General features: G+C 43.1%; 1 protein-coding gene and 1 pseudogene across 1 annotated transcript; one reads left to right on the plus strand and one right to left on the minus strand.

The window, feature by feature from the left end:
* Positions 1-10,159: 10,159 nt before the first annotated feature.
* Positions 10,160-11,215, minus strand: LOC143561704 (uncharacterized). Its single transcript, XM_077049704.1, has one exon. It carries the CDS (start codon positions 11,213-11,215, stop codon positions 10,160-10,162), a length of 1,056 nt encoding a protein of 351 aa, XP_076905819.1.
* Positions 11,216-14,903: 3,688 nt separating this feature from the next.
* On the plus strand, positions 14,904-15,557 carry LOC143561705 (sugar carrier protein C pseudogene; annotated as a pseudogene).
* The last annotated feature ends 86 nt before the right edge of the window (positions 15,558-15,643 follow it).

Below are 15,643 nucleotides of genomic sequence, written 5' to 3' on the forward strand. Positions count from 1 at the left end.
AAATATCTTTTGTTGTTGTGGATAATCATGAAAAAAGGACAAGGTTGACCACTCGCAGGCGCGTGTGCAGGCGACAAGACGTTTTTTACGGCTGTTACTGTACCCGACTGTACAACTTTTTCCCTTTTTCGAATTTCCCGCGTGACGTGTTTATCTGTTACTCGACGGTTTTTTCTCTCTCTACTGTTCGCATCCCATCGCATTAATTGCGGTGGGTATAAATAGAGGGAGTTAACTTCTTTTTGAAGTTTTATCGCCTTTGAATTCTGAATACCAACTTGCTCTCTTTCTTCAATCTTTTGAACTAATCCAAATATTTTTACCAAGTGTTTTAAATGGCGCCTGCCCAATCTGAAGTCGATGAGATAGAGGTCTGTTGGGACCAAGGGGAATATCAGAAGCTTATTACGACTTATGGTATTCCACCGGAGTGGGGACCGGAATTCCCCTCTGCTGGTTCCATAGCCAGTTTTCCACCTCCAGGAAAGATGGTTTTATATGCTGATTACTTTGACCACGGAAATTTCCGCCTTCCCGTTACAAAGTTCTTCCAACGGGTGATTAAGGCGTTTGGGATTCACTTATCTCAACTTCACCCACGTGCTGTCATGCGAATTCGACATTTCGAGTTCGTGTGCATGGCACATGACTTAGTTCCCCGGTTGGATTGGTTCGCTGTATTTTACAAGATGGCGAATCAGAATGGATGGTATACCTGCCATAGCTTGTCGGATAGAATTATCGGCAACATGATTGAAGAAATTTCCAAGGATTGGAAGAAAAGATTTTTCTGGGTTTCTGAGGATGTGGTGCCCGAGGCTATGACTCGTCATTCTCCTAACGACGCCCTTATTGATATTACTCCAGCCGCTCATGAGAAGCGTGACTGGTTTCGCAAGCTTACTACTCCACCCACATCAATGCAGGTGCTTCCTAAGGAAGCCCTTGTGTGGGCAGGCATGAGCCGTTTGTGGCCTTCTCCTTTCATGGAGCCTGTTTTTATTGGGCTAGATGGCCGTAAGTTTAAGTGTCTTGTTCTTCTACTCTTCCATGTTTGTGTATTTATTGTTAACGCTTGCATATGTTTCAGGTTTTGGGCCAATGTTGAATGCCCTGGATGATGATAAGGTTGTGTGGGAAAGGCTATCCGTGACGTAAAGAATGCGCCTATCCTTGAGAGGACTGCTCAATATTTCCTCTTTCCTGTCAAAGTGCGCGCCGAACCAGTTGTGTCGGAAGCTATCTTTGAAACAGGTGCGTACATTCTAAATCCTCCTCCTCTTAATGCGCTGACCTCGGACGGGACAATCGTCATTCCAAGTGACGATTCTGCCATTCTTGAGGAGGAAAGCTCAGATGATGCTTCTGAAGTTTCATCTGTCTCTAATTTGTTGGCAGAGCTTTAACGGAAGAGATCTCTTCGCGTATCTCAGGCGAGTGACGCATGTACCAGCGCTGCAGATGCTGGGAAGGAACCGAAAGCAAAGAAACGCCGGACACATCGTCCGAGGAAACCAGTACCCCCTAACCTTGCAGAGCATTTGGGAACGGTGAATGGTGAGTTTTTACTTGTTAACTTTTGTTGTTTTTTAAGAATGGGATTTGATTATGATATTCTTATGTAGATCCGTCCATTGTTGATCGTCCAGTTGCTGGTAGGCTATCAACGCCGACACCAACTGTTGGAAAACAACTGTCACCTCCTCCAGAGAAGGAGACGGATATGCCAGTTACCCCTCCTGTTGAAACGATTTTGGAGGGGTCTAACGTTCAGTCAGTGACTTCCGGATCTCTGGATCATTTATTCCAGGATGTTGACGCCACCGGTTTTCAACAGGAGAATCCTGAAGCCATTGCGGAAGGCTTTAGGGTTAATGAACCTCCTCCACAATCCGGTCTTCAATTCAATCATACTTCCTTGCCCTTCGCATCGGGCAGAGAAGATGATCTCTTTTCTGGACCATATGTCCATGAGGCTGGAGGGGGCTCCTCGCAAGGTGGGCTTCAACAATCTTCCTCCACTCCTGTTCGTCTCTGGACATCCAGATCCCAATATTTCGAGAACGTTCAGTTGGGGGGAGACTATGATTTGTTTGTTCCGTCTTGGGACATTGTCAACGGGTCACGGGTTTCTAATCCCAAGGCCTGTATGAGTTTCGTTGAGCACTGTATGCCGCCTGCTGAAATGGCATATCAACGAACTCGCTCCCGCCAGGAACTGCATAATGATCTGGCTATTTCTTTGACTAACAACTTAGCCTGTAGTCAGGAAATCTTGCGGGAGTGGTGGACGATGGGCGGGAAGCTTGGTGCGGATTCCGAGGACGTTAGAGTCGCGAAGAGGAAGCTGAGGAGCACCGTAAAGCAGCGAGTGCAGCTAGGTGGAAACAGACTGATGCTGAAGCTGCACTCAAGAAGGAAAAAGAGCGAAACGCTGATGCTGCTAAGCGGTGGAAAGAGGCCTGTGAAAGGTCTAATGCCACCCTTGAAGCTTCCCGAGCTGAAACTCAAAGGAAAAAGGAGGAATTAGCGAAGGCACAGGATGAAGTGTCTCAACAAAACACCCGGATCCAAGAACTCGAGGAAGCTTTAAGATTGCAGGGGGAACAGTCTGAAATGAAAGACAAGACTATTGTCGAAATGCAGTCTGCATATGACTCCCTCTTGCAATCCCAGACTGAAGCTGGCAAACGCGCCTCCGCCGAGTTGCAAGAACTTTGTGGTAGGGCGGAGCGTGCCGAGCAGGAAAGGCGATATTTCTTCAATCGTGGCCTTGATTCTGTAAGTCTTTCTCGTATGTTGTTTATTTGTTGTGTTTTTAATTTCATGATGTTGACAAAATTTTGCTCACAGGTCATCCGTCATATCAAGAGGAGTACGGAGCTTACTGATTGCTTCGTGAACTTGACGAACGCTTCCGAAGGGGTTGGCCGGGTGAAGGGCTTCAATGAAGGGTTGGCGTTCGCCGAGTCCGGACAACCTATTGAGAGCCATCCCCTTCACGGACTTGATGCGGAGCAAGAGCTTGGCATGCGGGTCCAAGAATATGATAGTCTGATCTTTCCGCTGCAACATATGCTTCCAGAGTTTTCCTTGTCTGAAGATGGCGTGAAGCAGTTGCGGGTATACATTGATGATGAATCTGATGATGACGAGTCTGATGATGACCATTCTGATGATGACAAGGCGGAAGATGTGGCCCAGAATGCTCCGGAAGATACGACGCCCCTTAACCCCTAGAATAGGTGTAGTCGTTAAAATTTGGGCTTGTAATTTCTTTCATGTTTTTTGTAATCACCATTTTGAATATTAATGAAAAGAACTCCATGTGTTGATAATATCATTGTGAAATATCTTTTCTTTAAATTTTGAACTTGTGCAAGTTGAATAGATAGTATTGATGATGTGGCGGAGAGAGAATTTCAGGCGGTGGCTGACAGGACGTGTTAAACGCCTTTTTGACAGCCTGTGAACACGTTTTCGAATCTCCCGCCTGACGTGTCAGTCATCCCGTGGTCCGCGTTTTCTCTTTCTTCAGTCAGTCAGATGGTCGCATTAATTGTGATGAGTATAAATAAGCTTTGATGTCTTCAATCCATTCTTATCACTTACATATCTTCTCGTTCGATCTTATCAGAGAATTTTTGCTTTCATACATCTGTTTCCATATTTTATACAGAATGGCTGCCCAAAAGAAAAATCCCCCTGCTATTGATGAAGTTGGATGTGAAATCAAGGAGAAAGATTTTGAGGATGTTAAGAACGTATATGGCTTCCCTCCGGAATTGGAAGCCGAACGTCCGTCGAAAGGAGCCATCGCAACCGCACCTCCACCGAAGAAGATGGCTGTTTAGTTGGATCATTTTACCACCGGGAACTTCCGATTGCCCGTGACCAAGTTCGTTCGGTCTGTATTAAAAAAGTATGGGCTCCATTTATCCCAAATCCACCCCTTCGGGATGCTGCGGATTCGGCATTTCGAATTCTGTTGCCAATCTCATAGTTACGAGCCATCTGTTAATATGTTTGCTATTTTTTATAAAATGACATATCGTGACGGGTGGTATGGCTTTGCTACTACCGGAAAAGGTACATTAGTTTTGAATGGATTCGCAGTATCCATGGTTGGAAATCCAAATTCTTTTGGATCCAGGAAGATGTCATCCCGTTTACGATGACCCGACGGAAACCGGAAGATCCACTTCCTGATATTCCTGTCATTGAGTACGAAGGTCACAAATGGTTTAGCACTTTGACTAAGACGTCGACACCCATGCGTCCCATCCACGAAGGGGCGATGGTGTATGCCAAGATGAGTCGACTGTGGCCATTCCCTACCTTGGAACCTTACTATGAGAATCCTGATGGAAGTAAGTTTTTACTTGTAATATTTTAGGTTTCCAGTTTATTTTCTTTAACGTTCTTCAACTGTAGGCGAAGGTACGATCCTTTCCACTCTTGTGGACAAGATGGGGAGGCGTTATGGTTCGCCTTGCTATTACTCAGCATGATGTTCCTTTTTTGGAACGCACACGGAGTAACTTCGTTTTTTCCACTACCCTCACGCCAGAGCCTATTGTCTATGAGGCGATGTACGCACAAGGTGAGGAGTTTGTCACCAAGTGTGAAGGTATTTCCCAACCTCGACCTATAACCGCCGTTACTTCGAGCGGAGTGATAGTACTCTTCTCGCCTAGCGAAAAGTCTTCATTCTGCGAAAAAGGGTTATCGATTGGTGTTGTTAACCCTTCGCCTTCGACTGTAGGTTTAACCCGTAAACAAGATTCAAGAACCACCGCCGACCACACGACAGGTGAGGAGGGTGGTCCTCAACCCGTTGAGGGCGAACCTCAGGCTATTGAGGCGGGAGCTTCGAAGGCGGCTGGAAAGCGGAAGGCACAGGCTTCCGATGCCGCGCCCAAGAAGAAGAATAAGGTTGAAGTCCCGGAACTGGGAGCTCGTCTTCGGGAGCTTTCTGCCCAAGACGTTTCTAAAGGTAAAATTTGACCTTTCACGATTATTTTTCAATTTATCACTCCTTGGTGATTTAAAAAGTTTTATTTTGGGAATGTTTAAGGTTTAAAGGATTTGGTTACTACCAAACTCCCAACTCCACCAACCTCACCACTAAACACTGCTCAAGATCCGATCGATTTATCGGATAATTCCCCTGTCAAGGAGGAAGAGGTTGGTGCATACGATCAACTTCCCACATCCCCACCTCATACTGAGCATTTCTTCCGGGATCAAGGTGGGGTTAGTGTTTTTCATTATGGGGAACAAGCTTCCTCATCTCAAGTGGAGGAAGATACTGCTCCACATAGACATCGCTGGTCATTGCACCGGAACTCAGTGTTGAATGATGCAGACGTTTGCCAAGAATATCTCGACGAAAGTCTTCCTCCAGCAGAGAAGGAGCGGCAACGCCGTCGTATCCGCCGGGAACTCCTAGAGTCCAACTCTTATCATATGGCGAACACTGTTTCCACCAATCAGGAGATACGTCGTGATTGGCTGGCCATGAACGACGAGCTAGAGGAAACCGAGCAAAACTTGCTCGACGCCAAGAAAGAGGCCCTTAAGGCGTTAACTGATGCCCAAGATAGCCGTCGTGCCATGGAGGCGGCGAAAGCCGATCAACTTGCTGCTGAGGAAGCTAAGGCTACTCTCCAGAAATAATTGGATGACCAAGCTGAGCTGATAAAGACCCTTCAGGCTGACTCAGCAGCCAAGGACAAATGCTTGTCTGACCTTAATGCTAAGAGTCGAGACCAAGCCTTGGAGTGTGCTGGACATAAGATGGATCTTATCCGGTCTCAGGCGGATAAAAAATGGCTTCTGTCAACAGCGATTCCCAAGGTACCAAGTTTTTTATTAACATAATGTGTTTGTTTGTACTCATGCATGGTTATTTGACTTAACAGGTTATCACTGACGTTCGAAATAGTGACGATCTTGGTAACTGTGTTGCGATACTCCTCCGTGCTTCCGAGCAAGCAGGCCGACAGATGGGCTTTGAGGAAGGATATAAGTTTGGTTCTGAGGGTCGGTTCCGGAGGAGTACGTTCTGACCGGCAAGGACACTGCTGCTATCCTTCTTGAGAAAACTAAGAAGTTTGACACCTTGAAGTTTTCCCTTTCTGACCATATATCAGAGTTCACAGATAAGGAAGATGCCATAGAGCGGTTAATGGAGCTGCTGGATCTTGATGAGGAGGAAGAAGAAGAAGCTGACACTACCGTGGAGGATGAGGATGTCGCTCCGTAAATACATGTCTTTGTTGTAAATTTTTCTTTTGCTTGTAATCTCTTTTGACTATGAATAAGAAGTCTTTTGCGTTCCTTCCGGTGCACTTTGTCTTATGTACTATAATATAAGTGTCTGTCCGGAAATTCGTTTTTGTCAATAAAAGGTTACAACTTATCAAAATAGTATGAAGTTAACTGGACATTCTCATACATTAGGCATAAGCCTTCTTACAATAAAAGAAACTGCATCACTTTCCAGTCTATATGGGCGCGCAGACCGAAAAATGAAAAAGCAAATAAAACTGTTACATATAGAATTTCTTTAACTGTGCTGCGTTCCATGTTCGAGGGATTTCTGTCCCATCCAACTTCTCCAACTTGTAGGCACATTTGGATAGTACTTGTTTGATTTTATAAGGTCCTTCCCAAGTTAAGGCTAGCTTGCCCGGAGGCTCATGGCCGGAAGCCTCATTATTGCGGAAGACAAAGTCTCCCGCATCGAACTTGCAATTTTGAACTCGCGAGTTGTAATATTTCTCAAGCTGCCGCTTATAATTGTGCTCGCGAATCAATGCTAGTTCTCTTCTTTCTTCCAATAGATCTAGATTCATCCTGAGTTTGTGATCGTTGTCATCAATTAACAGAACCCTCGCGGATGGAATCCCGATCTCTACGGGGATCATGGCTTCAGTGCCATAAGTTAGGCTAAAGGGTGTCTCCAAATTACTGGAGTTCTTTTGGGTGCGGAATGCCCAGAGTACGTGAGGCAGTTCATCCACCCAGCCCGTTCGTTTCGTCCCTAGCCTTGCCTTGATCCCCTCCTTGATAGCTCGGTTGGTCCTTTCGACCTGACCATTTGCTTGCGGGTGAGCTACGGATGTAAAGGCTGAATGACTTGAATTTCTTTCAACCATCCTTGCAATCCGCTATCAGCAAATTCGGTCCAATTGTTACTTACCAATTCCTGCGGGAGACCAAACCTGCAAATGATGAATTCCCAAAGGAATTTTTTCACGCTTGAAGCCGTAATTGATGCAACCGGTTTGGCTTCTACCCATCTGGTAAAGTAATCAATGGCCAATATCAGGAACTTGACTCGTCCCGGGGCTTCTGGGAAAGGTCCCATAATATCAATAGCCCATTTTTGGAACGGCCAGGCAGATGTAACTGGAATCAGTTCGTTCTTTGGACGCAGGGTGTTGGGGGCATGACGCTGGCATGAGTCACACTTTCTGATTTCTTGTACGGCATCTAGGTGCATGCCTGGCCAATAATACCCTGCATTCATAATCTTTGCAACTGTCATTCTTGGTCCCGCATGTAACCCACAAATGCCTTCGTGAATTACTCGGATCAAATAATTTGCATCTTTTGCGTCTACACAACGTAGCAACGAACCAATAAATGATCTCCGGTATAAGATACCATCAGTCAACTGGTAATTCAGAGCTTTGTGCTTAATTTTCCGAGCCTCAGCCTTTCCTGTTGGAAGTGCTCCGGAAGATAAGTAAGCTATAATAGGTGACATCCAAGACTCAACACCAGTTTGAATTACCAGGACTTGGTTTTGTGGAACGGATGGATGGTCTAGAACTTTTACACGAATATCTTTGGAGAAATGCTCAAAATTCGTTGAAGCTAGCTTGCTAAGAGTGTCCGCCTATTTATTCTCGCTCCTCTTATTGTGGACAATTTTGAAGGAGGAAAATTGGCGAATCAAGACCGTTGCTTGTGACAAATAAGAAGCCATGACATCGTTTTTGGCTTTGTATGTTCCGTTTATTTGTCCCGCAATTAGCATAGAATCCACCCGAGCTTCCAAATGTTTCACCCCAAGCTTTTTCGCTATCCGCGGTCCTGCCAGGAAGGCTTCGTATTCCGCCTCATTGTTGGTACTTTTGAAGTCCAAGTTGATGGCGTATGTAAATTCATGTCCCTCAGGGTTGACTAGCCTTAAACCTGCACCTGACCCTTCACTGCTTGAAGCTCCGTCCGTGAACAGTGACCAGACTTGTCCTTGTTCCGGAGGTGCTTGGGGTTGTTGTTCGATCAAACATTCTTGTTCTTTGTGTTGCGGGACTTCTGTGACGAAGTCCGCTAGCACTTGCCCTTTGATTGCCGGTCTTGGCTTATACTCGATCGAGTGTTCGCCCAATTCGATGACCCATTTTGCCAGTCGACCGGACAACTCAGGCTTACTCAACACGTTCTTGAGTTTGTACCCGGTTAACACATTGATGGGGTGACCATGAAAATATCTGCGAGCCGTCTGGCGGCGTAAACCAGTGCCAAAACCAACTTTTCCAACATCGAATATCTTGTTTCAGGGTCCGATAATGTTCTGCTGACGTAATATATTGGAGTTTGAATATTCTTCCTATCTGTCAACAGGACAGCCCCCACAGCAATGCGGATGCTGATAAATATAGTGTTAATGATTCACCCGCGTGAGGAGCCGTTAACGTGGGAAATTCCATTAAACACTCTTGACTTCCTGAAATGCTTGTTCGGCTTCCAGAGTCCATCTGAATTGTGCCTTTTTAAGGCAGTTCCTTAGTGTTGAGATGAACGGGTAAGATTTAGCAGCATGGTTTGCCAGAAACCTGTTTAATGCCACCAATCTCCCGTTAAGTGTTTGAACTTGCTTGAGGGAATCGGGAGACGGCATAGGGGCTATTGTTTGAACCTTGTCCGGGTTAGCCTTGAAACCCGCGCCTGTAACGATTACCCCGAGGAACTTTCCTTCCTCAATCCCGAAGGAACATTTTGCTGGATTCAGCTTCATATTGATGCTTCTCAAGGTTTCAAAAGTCTCCTCTATATCCCTCAACATTTGATCTTCTTCTGTGCTTTTGATTACTAAATCGTCCATATAGACTTCGAGATTTCGACTTATTTGACCTTTGAAAGCCTGATCCATTAGTCGTTGATATGTGCCCCCCCCCCCCTCCGCGTTCTTTAATCCGAAAGGCATCATTCTGTAGCAGAATGTTCCTTGGTCAGTGCGGAACGCTGTCTTGTCCTCGTCACCAGCTGCCATATGAATCTGGTGGTACCCTTTGTAGGCATCAAGAAAGCATTTGAATTTGAATGGGGCCACAACATCCACCTTTAAGTCGATCTCCGGAAGTGGGTAACAATCTTTCGGACATGCTTTGTTTAGATCTTTATAATCTATGCACATTCTCCACGTTCCGTTGCTTTTTGGAACCATTACTGGGTTTGCCACCCATGTTTGGTACTTAATTTCTCATATAATTCCAGCGTGAAGAAGATCTTGCACTTGCTCATTCATGGCCTTTGTTTGTTCCGGGCCCATCTTTCATTTCTTTTGCACAATTGGGGTGATCAACGGATTTACCTTTAACTTGTGTTCTGAAATGCTCCGCGGGACACCAGTCATGTCCGCGGGCTGCCACGCGAAAATGTTAATGTTCTTGGTCAATAATTTCTTTAAAAAGTTTCTCACTATCTCCGAAATAGCAGGTCCTATTGTAATTGTCTGGTCCGGAAACTTCTTATTCAAAACCCATTTCTCAGGTTCGGTCCTCTGAGCCTGTCTTGGGACCTTGCTTGGTCTTGAACTCTCGGTTGTAAAACAATGTCGGTTTACATGAATTATCGCTACATCAGTGCGAGTTGGAACTCCTACTGCACCATGGGCTGTGGACTGATGGGCATTGAAGTCTCCGATCGCCTCTCGTCCCAAAATAATGTCATGTTTAGAAGTTGCTGGTAGGACAAAAAATTCAACTTCTTCTGTTCTTGAACGTACTCCGTCACTTAGTGTGACCAGGAAAGTAATAACACCGCGCGGGTGCATTATCTCTCCCTCGAAACCAGAAACAGGGGCATGAATTGGTTGTAGTTTTTCTTTGTCTTCTTCGTCCAATTGTTCGAAACACTGTTCTTACATAATATCAGACGTACTGCCTGTGTCAAAGAACACATATTGTGACCGGTAATGGCCTAATTCGGCAGTAATTATTAGCGGGGTTTTGTTACATGGGCCCCCTTTGATCCGAGGAAAAATAACGGGCTCGTTCTTCCATTCTTCGTCTGAATAGTCTCTCCTTTTTCCTTTACTCGAATGTCTCCCCTGAATCATGTGGACATTCAGATCTTTGACTTGCCTTTTAGCTGGGCCTTGGCTGTCCTTTGCGGGAGGTTTTCCAGTCCCTGCTCGTACGCCCTTAACCAAATGTTCGAGTTTACCATTTTTAACAGCTGCTTCAATTTCATTTTTGAGGGCTACACATTCATTCGTGTTGTGCCCAATATCATTATGATATGTGCAGTGTTTCTTGTTATCAAGGAATGACTTCCGTGGTATTGGTTGAGGCTTCCGGAAAGTAAAATTCTCCGTAGTGAGAATTTCTGAGGGAGTCTTTGATAACTGGGTCCAACTGTTAGGGGAACGAGCTGAAAAATTACGTTTACCTTTGTTACCGATCAAAGACCTTGCATCAAAAGGCTTAGATGTTTCCGCACTTGGCTGAAGTCTTGACCATATTGGTCCCTTAGCTTGCCTGTTCGGTCTCGGAGTTTGAAACTTAATATTTGGTGATTGTTTTTTACTACTGGAACTTAGAGTTTTCTCAGTTCTTGCAAACAACTTTGATGCCTTCATGATTCCGTCCCATGATTCGGGCATTCCATCTCTTCCTGTGAGAGTACGGATCAAGGCATCACTATGGACGTTCTTACAGAATGCTCCCCGTAGCATATCTTCGCTTACTCCTCCGATGTTAAGGCTCTCGTTAGTAAAACGAGTAATGAAGTCTTCAATAGACTCATTATTCCGCCTTGTAACATCTAGTATTTCCGAAGGGTCACGAGTATGTTTCTTTTGTTGACTAAAGTGCTGAGAGAATTTTGCTACAAAGTCTTTCCAACTTGTAATCTTTCCACATGGCAATTTCTCAAACCACTCCCGCGCCGCCCCGGTGAATGTTAGCGCGAACATGTGACACCAATATGAAAGAGTCCAACCACTGACTCCTCAAACTGCTTCAAACCTTAACACATGATCACTAGGATCAGTCATTCCATTATATGTTCCAACGGATGTTGGAATCTTTACATTAATAGGGAATGGAGCTGTCGCGATGCTCGGAATAAATTTTGATTTCTCTGCGAAAGATTCCGGGCGATATGGTTTGGAAAAATCATACTCAGCATTGCTATGATACTCCGCATGGCGAACAACTGGGCAAGGATATCTAGTCCTTCCGTACGAAGGAAGACGGTTATCCCCGCTGTAAAAACTACCTTCCGGGAAATAAGTTGAGTCATACCTCTCCAGTTCGTCTTCATAGGATGGTACTCGCATTTCTATACGGGGACGAGGACGTAACCTCCGGGTCTCGCTCAAATTCCGCTCCGGTGGTTGACTGTACTGAATGTGGCTTCCCCTTATGGGAGGAGATATAGATCTCCTGGGAGGCTCATCGTACGTCAGGGTACGGCCATGGAAACGTTCATTCTGGACCCGAAGTTCATACTCTGCTTTCAAACTATCCTGTTGAACACGAAGCCATTCGTCCGGAGACAAAGTCTCTTCAGTTCTGAAATTATGACGGTGAGCTCTTCTTGGGTTAGAATCACTAGAATCTTCTGCCAAACCTAACTCCGATTGAGTTCGGTGAACTTCTCTTGCAACTCGTTCTAAATTCCTCAAGTTAGAACCCCCTGGGGCTGTGACATGCCCCAAGTCAGTAGTTTGTGTAACAACATTTCCGGCGTCTACCAAAGTGACACCTTCTTGTTGAGCAAACAACCCCCGAGCTGTCGAACCACCCAAGGAAAAATTTCCTGGGTTGACGGTGTTAGTTAATGCAACAGGGGTCGAAATTCGAGCAAACACAGATGTTGCTCCTTTACGTGTTTCAAGGTTGAGATCACGTGGAGGTTGTGCTTGATTCTCCGTCGGCCCTTTAGGTAACTGATTCATATCGTAAAGAAAACGAGGAGAAAAAGTTTTTCTGCTGTTCTAACAAAGACACGGATGGCGCCAATGAAGAAACACGGATCCGCTCCCCGATTACGGGTCCTGGATCCAATGTGTCCACAGGGTAGAATACGGTTGACTGCTAATACGATATGAACATATTTGCCCAAAGTCCAGTGACGTGAACCTGCAAAACAGACACCGTGAGCTCGTTACGGGAATGACAAGAGGGGGGTCTTTCCGTAATCACCCTCCGGTGTGAGAATAAGTACAATTCTGATGAGAGTAAAGTACTTAAGTAAATTGAGAGAGTTCAGTGGGAGTGAATGAATACCTCATGATGATTGAGAGGGTATTTAAAGCCGAAGGGTGTGGGGAAGTGATTGGGCCAGCTGTCCCTTTAGAAGATGTCTCATAACCGTCTGGACGTGTGTCCTTATACGATAGGTTTAGCTTATACGTTGCATGTGCATGTATAACAACCTGGACACGTGTCTCTCTATCATTGGTTAATGGAGCAGTATTGGCCATGTCCACGGTTATAACGACCTTGCCAGGTGTCACTGGCTGATTGGCTGAAAGGTCATGTATTGCCCAAGAAAGCATCTTGGCAAGTCTTCTAGAAGGTAATTGGTTATTGACAGCTGTCCCAGAGCATTACCTCGTGGTTATTTACACGGAAGGATATCCCTTCTTGCGGATGACTTTTGAGGATGTTGTGATGCTTCCGCATGTGCTATGAGGGTGTTTTTTCCTCAAATGGTTGTGCGGATGGTTTATATGCCCCGCGGGTGCCTTATGAGGGACTTCTGATTGACCCGCGGGTATTTCTTAAGGGTATTTGGGTTTTTTTGGTACCTTACCTCTATAGAAATGATTAGGAGTAAGTTATGATATCGTAGCCAAAGTAAATAATCACGGTTTAGGGTTCACATATCTCATAACACTAAGTATATTCAAATATATATATGATTGTGTTATTATCTCTTATGTTTTACATAAAAATAGTAACAACAATAGTTGTTAAATATGTAACTCAAAGATAGGAAAATAATTTTTATTTTAAAAATTCAAAGAGTTGTTGGAAGCAAGTTATTTTTGTTTCTGAACGGCGAAAGTAACATTATAATATGACTAGCATGGCGCCACTAAAGTACATTTCCACTTCTAGTTAAAAGAATCAATACGAATTTAACCAAGAGAATTCACAACTCTTGGCTCTATTATTAATCTGTTTGAACGAAGAGAGCTTTATATTGTCTGGCATTTTCAGTGGAGGGCATTTAACAAGAGAAAATGCATAATATGGAAAGATGATCATGATCTGAATGTGACTATGTGATAATGATTCAAATGTGACATTTAATAAGAGAAAATTCATCATAGGGAAAGATGATGAAATACTTGTTAATGGTCATAGGAAAAATGGTTTATATACTTATCAACTTGGTGAGTATAGCATCTATAGTTAAAAATTCTACTTTGTGGCGTAGAAGATTAGGACTTGCTAATATGAAATTACTTCAAAAGTTATCAAATAAAAATCTTGTCAGAGATGTGGGAGATGTGCCTAATTGAAATTTGATTGTTATTTTTATGATGCATGCAAAAAGGATACACAAGTCCATGAGTCTTATAAAGCTAAGAACATGGTGTATACTTTATTAAAACAAAAATGAAGCTTTTAAAAAATTCAAAATTTTAAGTAGAAAGATTCAAAATCAACAAAGCTTGTGTAAATTTTTTTGTTTTGTTCTATTTGAAGACCATGGTGAAAAATTTAATAATGAAGTGCAATTTGAAAGTATTAGGGTGTATTTGAATGAAGCAAATTAAAGAAAAAACTAGTATTTCGACCCCCGCTTTGCGGGGGTTGTGAAACCATAGCCAAAGATCAGATCACCATCTTTATGATCAAGAATCAATCGAATCTTCTTGATTTTGATCATCATGGCTTTGAAATTACAAAATAATTCAAAGTTAAAGCATATAATGAAGGATATTGTTGAAAAAAAAAATTATTATTTAACTATAGTGCATACATATATATAAGGAAAGCTAAATTGAACAAATAGAAATAAGTATTAAGAATCTAAATTCTCTACAATTTGGGTGAGGTTTTGAACAAATAGAAAAAAGTATTAAGAAAAATCGAAGCTGTAAAAGACAAAATCGGAGCCACAAAAGTGGCACATCAACGGTGACCGGTGAGCTCTCAAACAACCTGTGACTATTCGCCACCAGTTGCCGACGAGGATCTCTTTTTTCTGTTCCATACGACTGCATCTGGTTAGAGAACAACCTGTGACTATTCACCACCAATTTCCTTTGGGACAATATGATCTTTTTTGTTGAAACACGTCGCTAAATTAACAATAAAATTTTAAAACAAATAATACATTTATTAAATATATTATCTACTTTTGTTGAAAAATTGTTGGAAAACATTGTAAGTGTAATTATATTTTTATTTATAATTATTATTATGGTTATTTGAAAAAGATACATATGATGAATATATTTTTATTATTATTATTGATATCGTTATTATTTTTTATTACTTTTAACACAAGTATAGTTTACTAATGTTATTTTTAATTTTAAAAACAGAAAAACATTTTGTTGTATTTATTTTATTAGAATTTTTTTTCTCAATATTATCAACTTTATGTTCTTATGTTTATTGTTTATATACTTGTATATAATGTCTGTGCCTCTATATCTTTCGGAGGTGGCTCCATACAAGTGGCGTGGCGCATGCAACGTGCTGTTTCAACTCTCGATCACCGTCGGGATTCTCGCGGCGAATGCCGTAAACTTTGGGTTTGCCCAGATCAAGGGCGGCTGGGGCTGGCGTTTGAGTTTGGGTGGTGCTATCGTCCCCGCTATAATCTTTATCATCGGGTCACTAACACTCACGGACACCCCAAACTCGCTTATTCAACGTGGAAAGCTTGAAGAAGCCAAAGAAAGACTACTTAGAATCCGCGGTGTTGATAATGTCGATGAAGAGTACAACGATCTCGTTGAAGCAAGTGAACAATCTAAAAAGATTACAAACCCGTGGCTTAATCTTTTAAAGCGAAAGTATAGACCACAAGTGGTTTTCGCAGTTGCTATTCCGTTTTTCCAACAACTAACCGGCATGAATGTTTTCATGTTTTACGCTCCGGTTTTGTTTAAAACCATGGGGTTTGGAGACAACGCGTCGCTCTTTTCTGCTCTCATCACCGGTTTTGTTAACATGTTAGCAACAATCGTTTCAATCCTCTTGGTTGATAAGTATGGAAGAAGGTTTAGGTTTATTGAAGGTGGCATTCAAATGTTGGTGTGTCAGGTAAAGAATTTGAATTATTAATACGTCTTATATTGTTGTTAATGTAAGTTCTTACTATAAGCTTTTGTGTTATTATTGTAGGTTGTAATTACCATTGCAATAGGTAT

This window comes from Bidens hawaiensis, unplaced genomic scaffold, assembly GCF_021521415.1.
Source record: "Bidens hawaiensis isolate Kalapana, Puna unplaced genomic scaffold, B.hawaiensis_p1.1 tig00020780_1, whole genome shotgun sequence".
Classification (NCBI taxonomy): Eukaryota; Viridiplantae; Streptophyta; class Magnoliopsida; order Asterales; family Asteraceae; genus Bidens; species Bidens hawaiensis.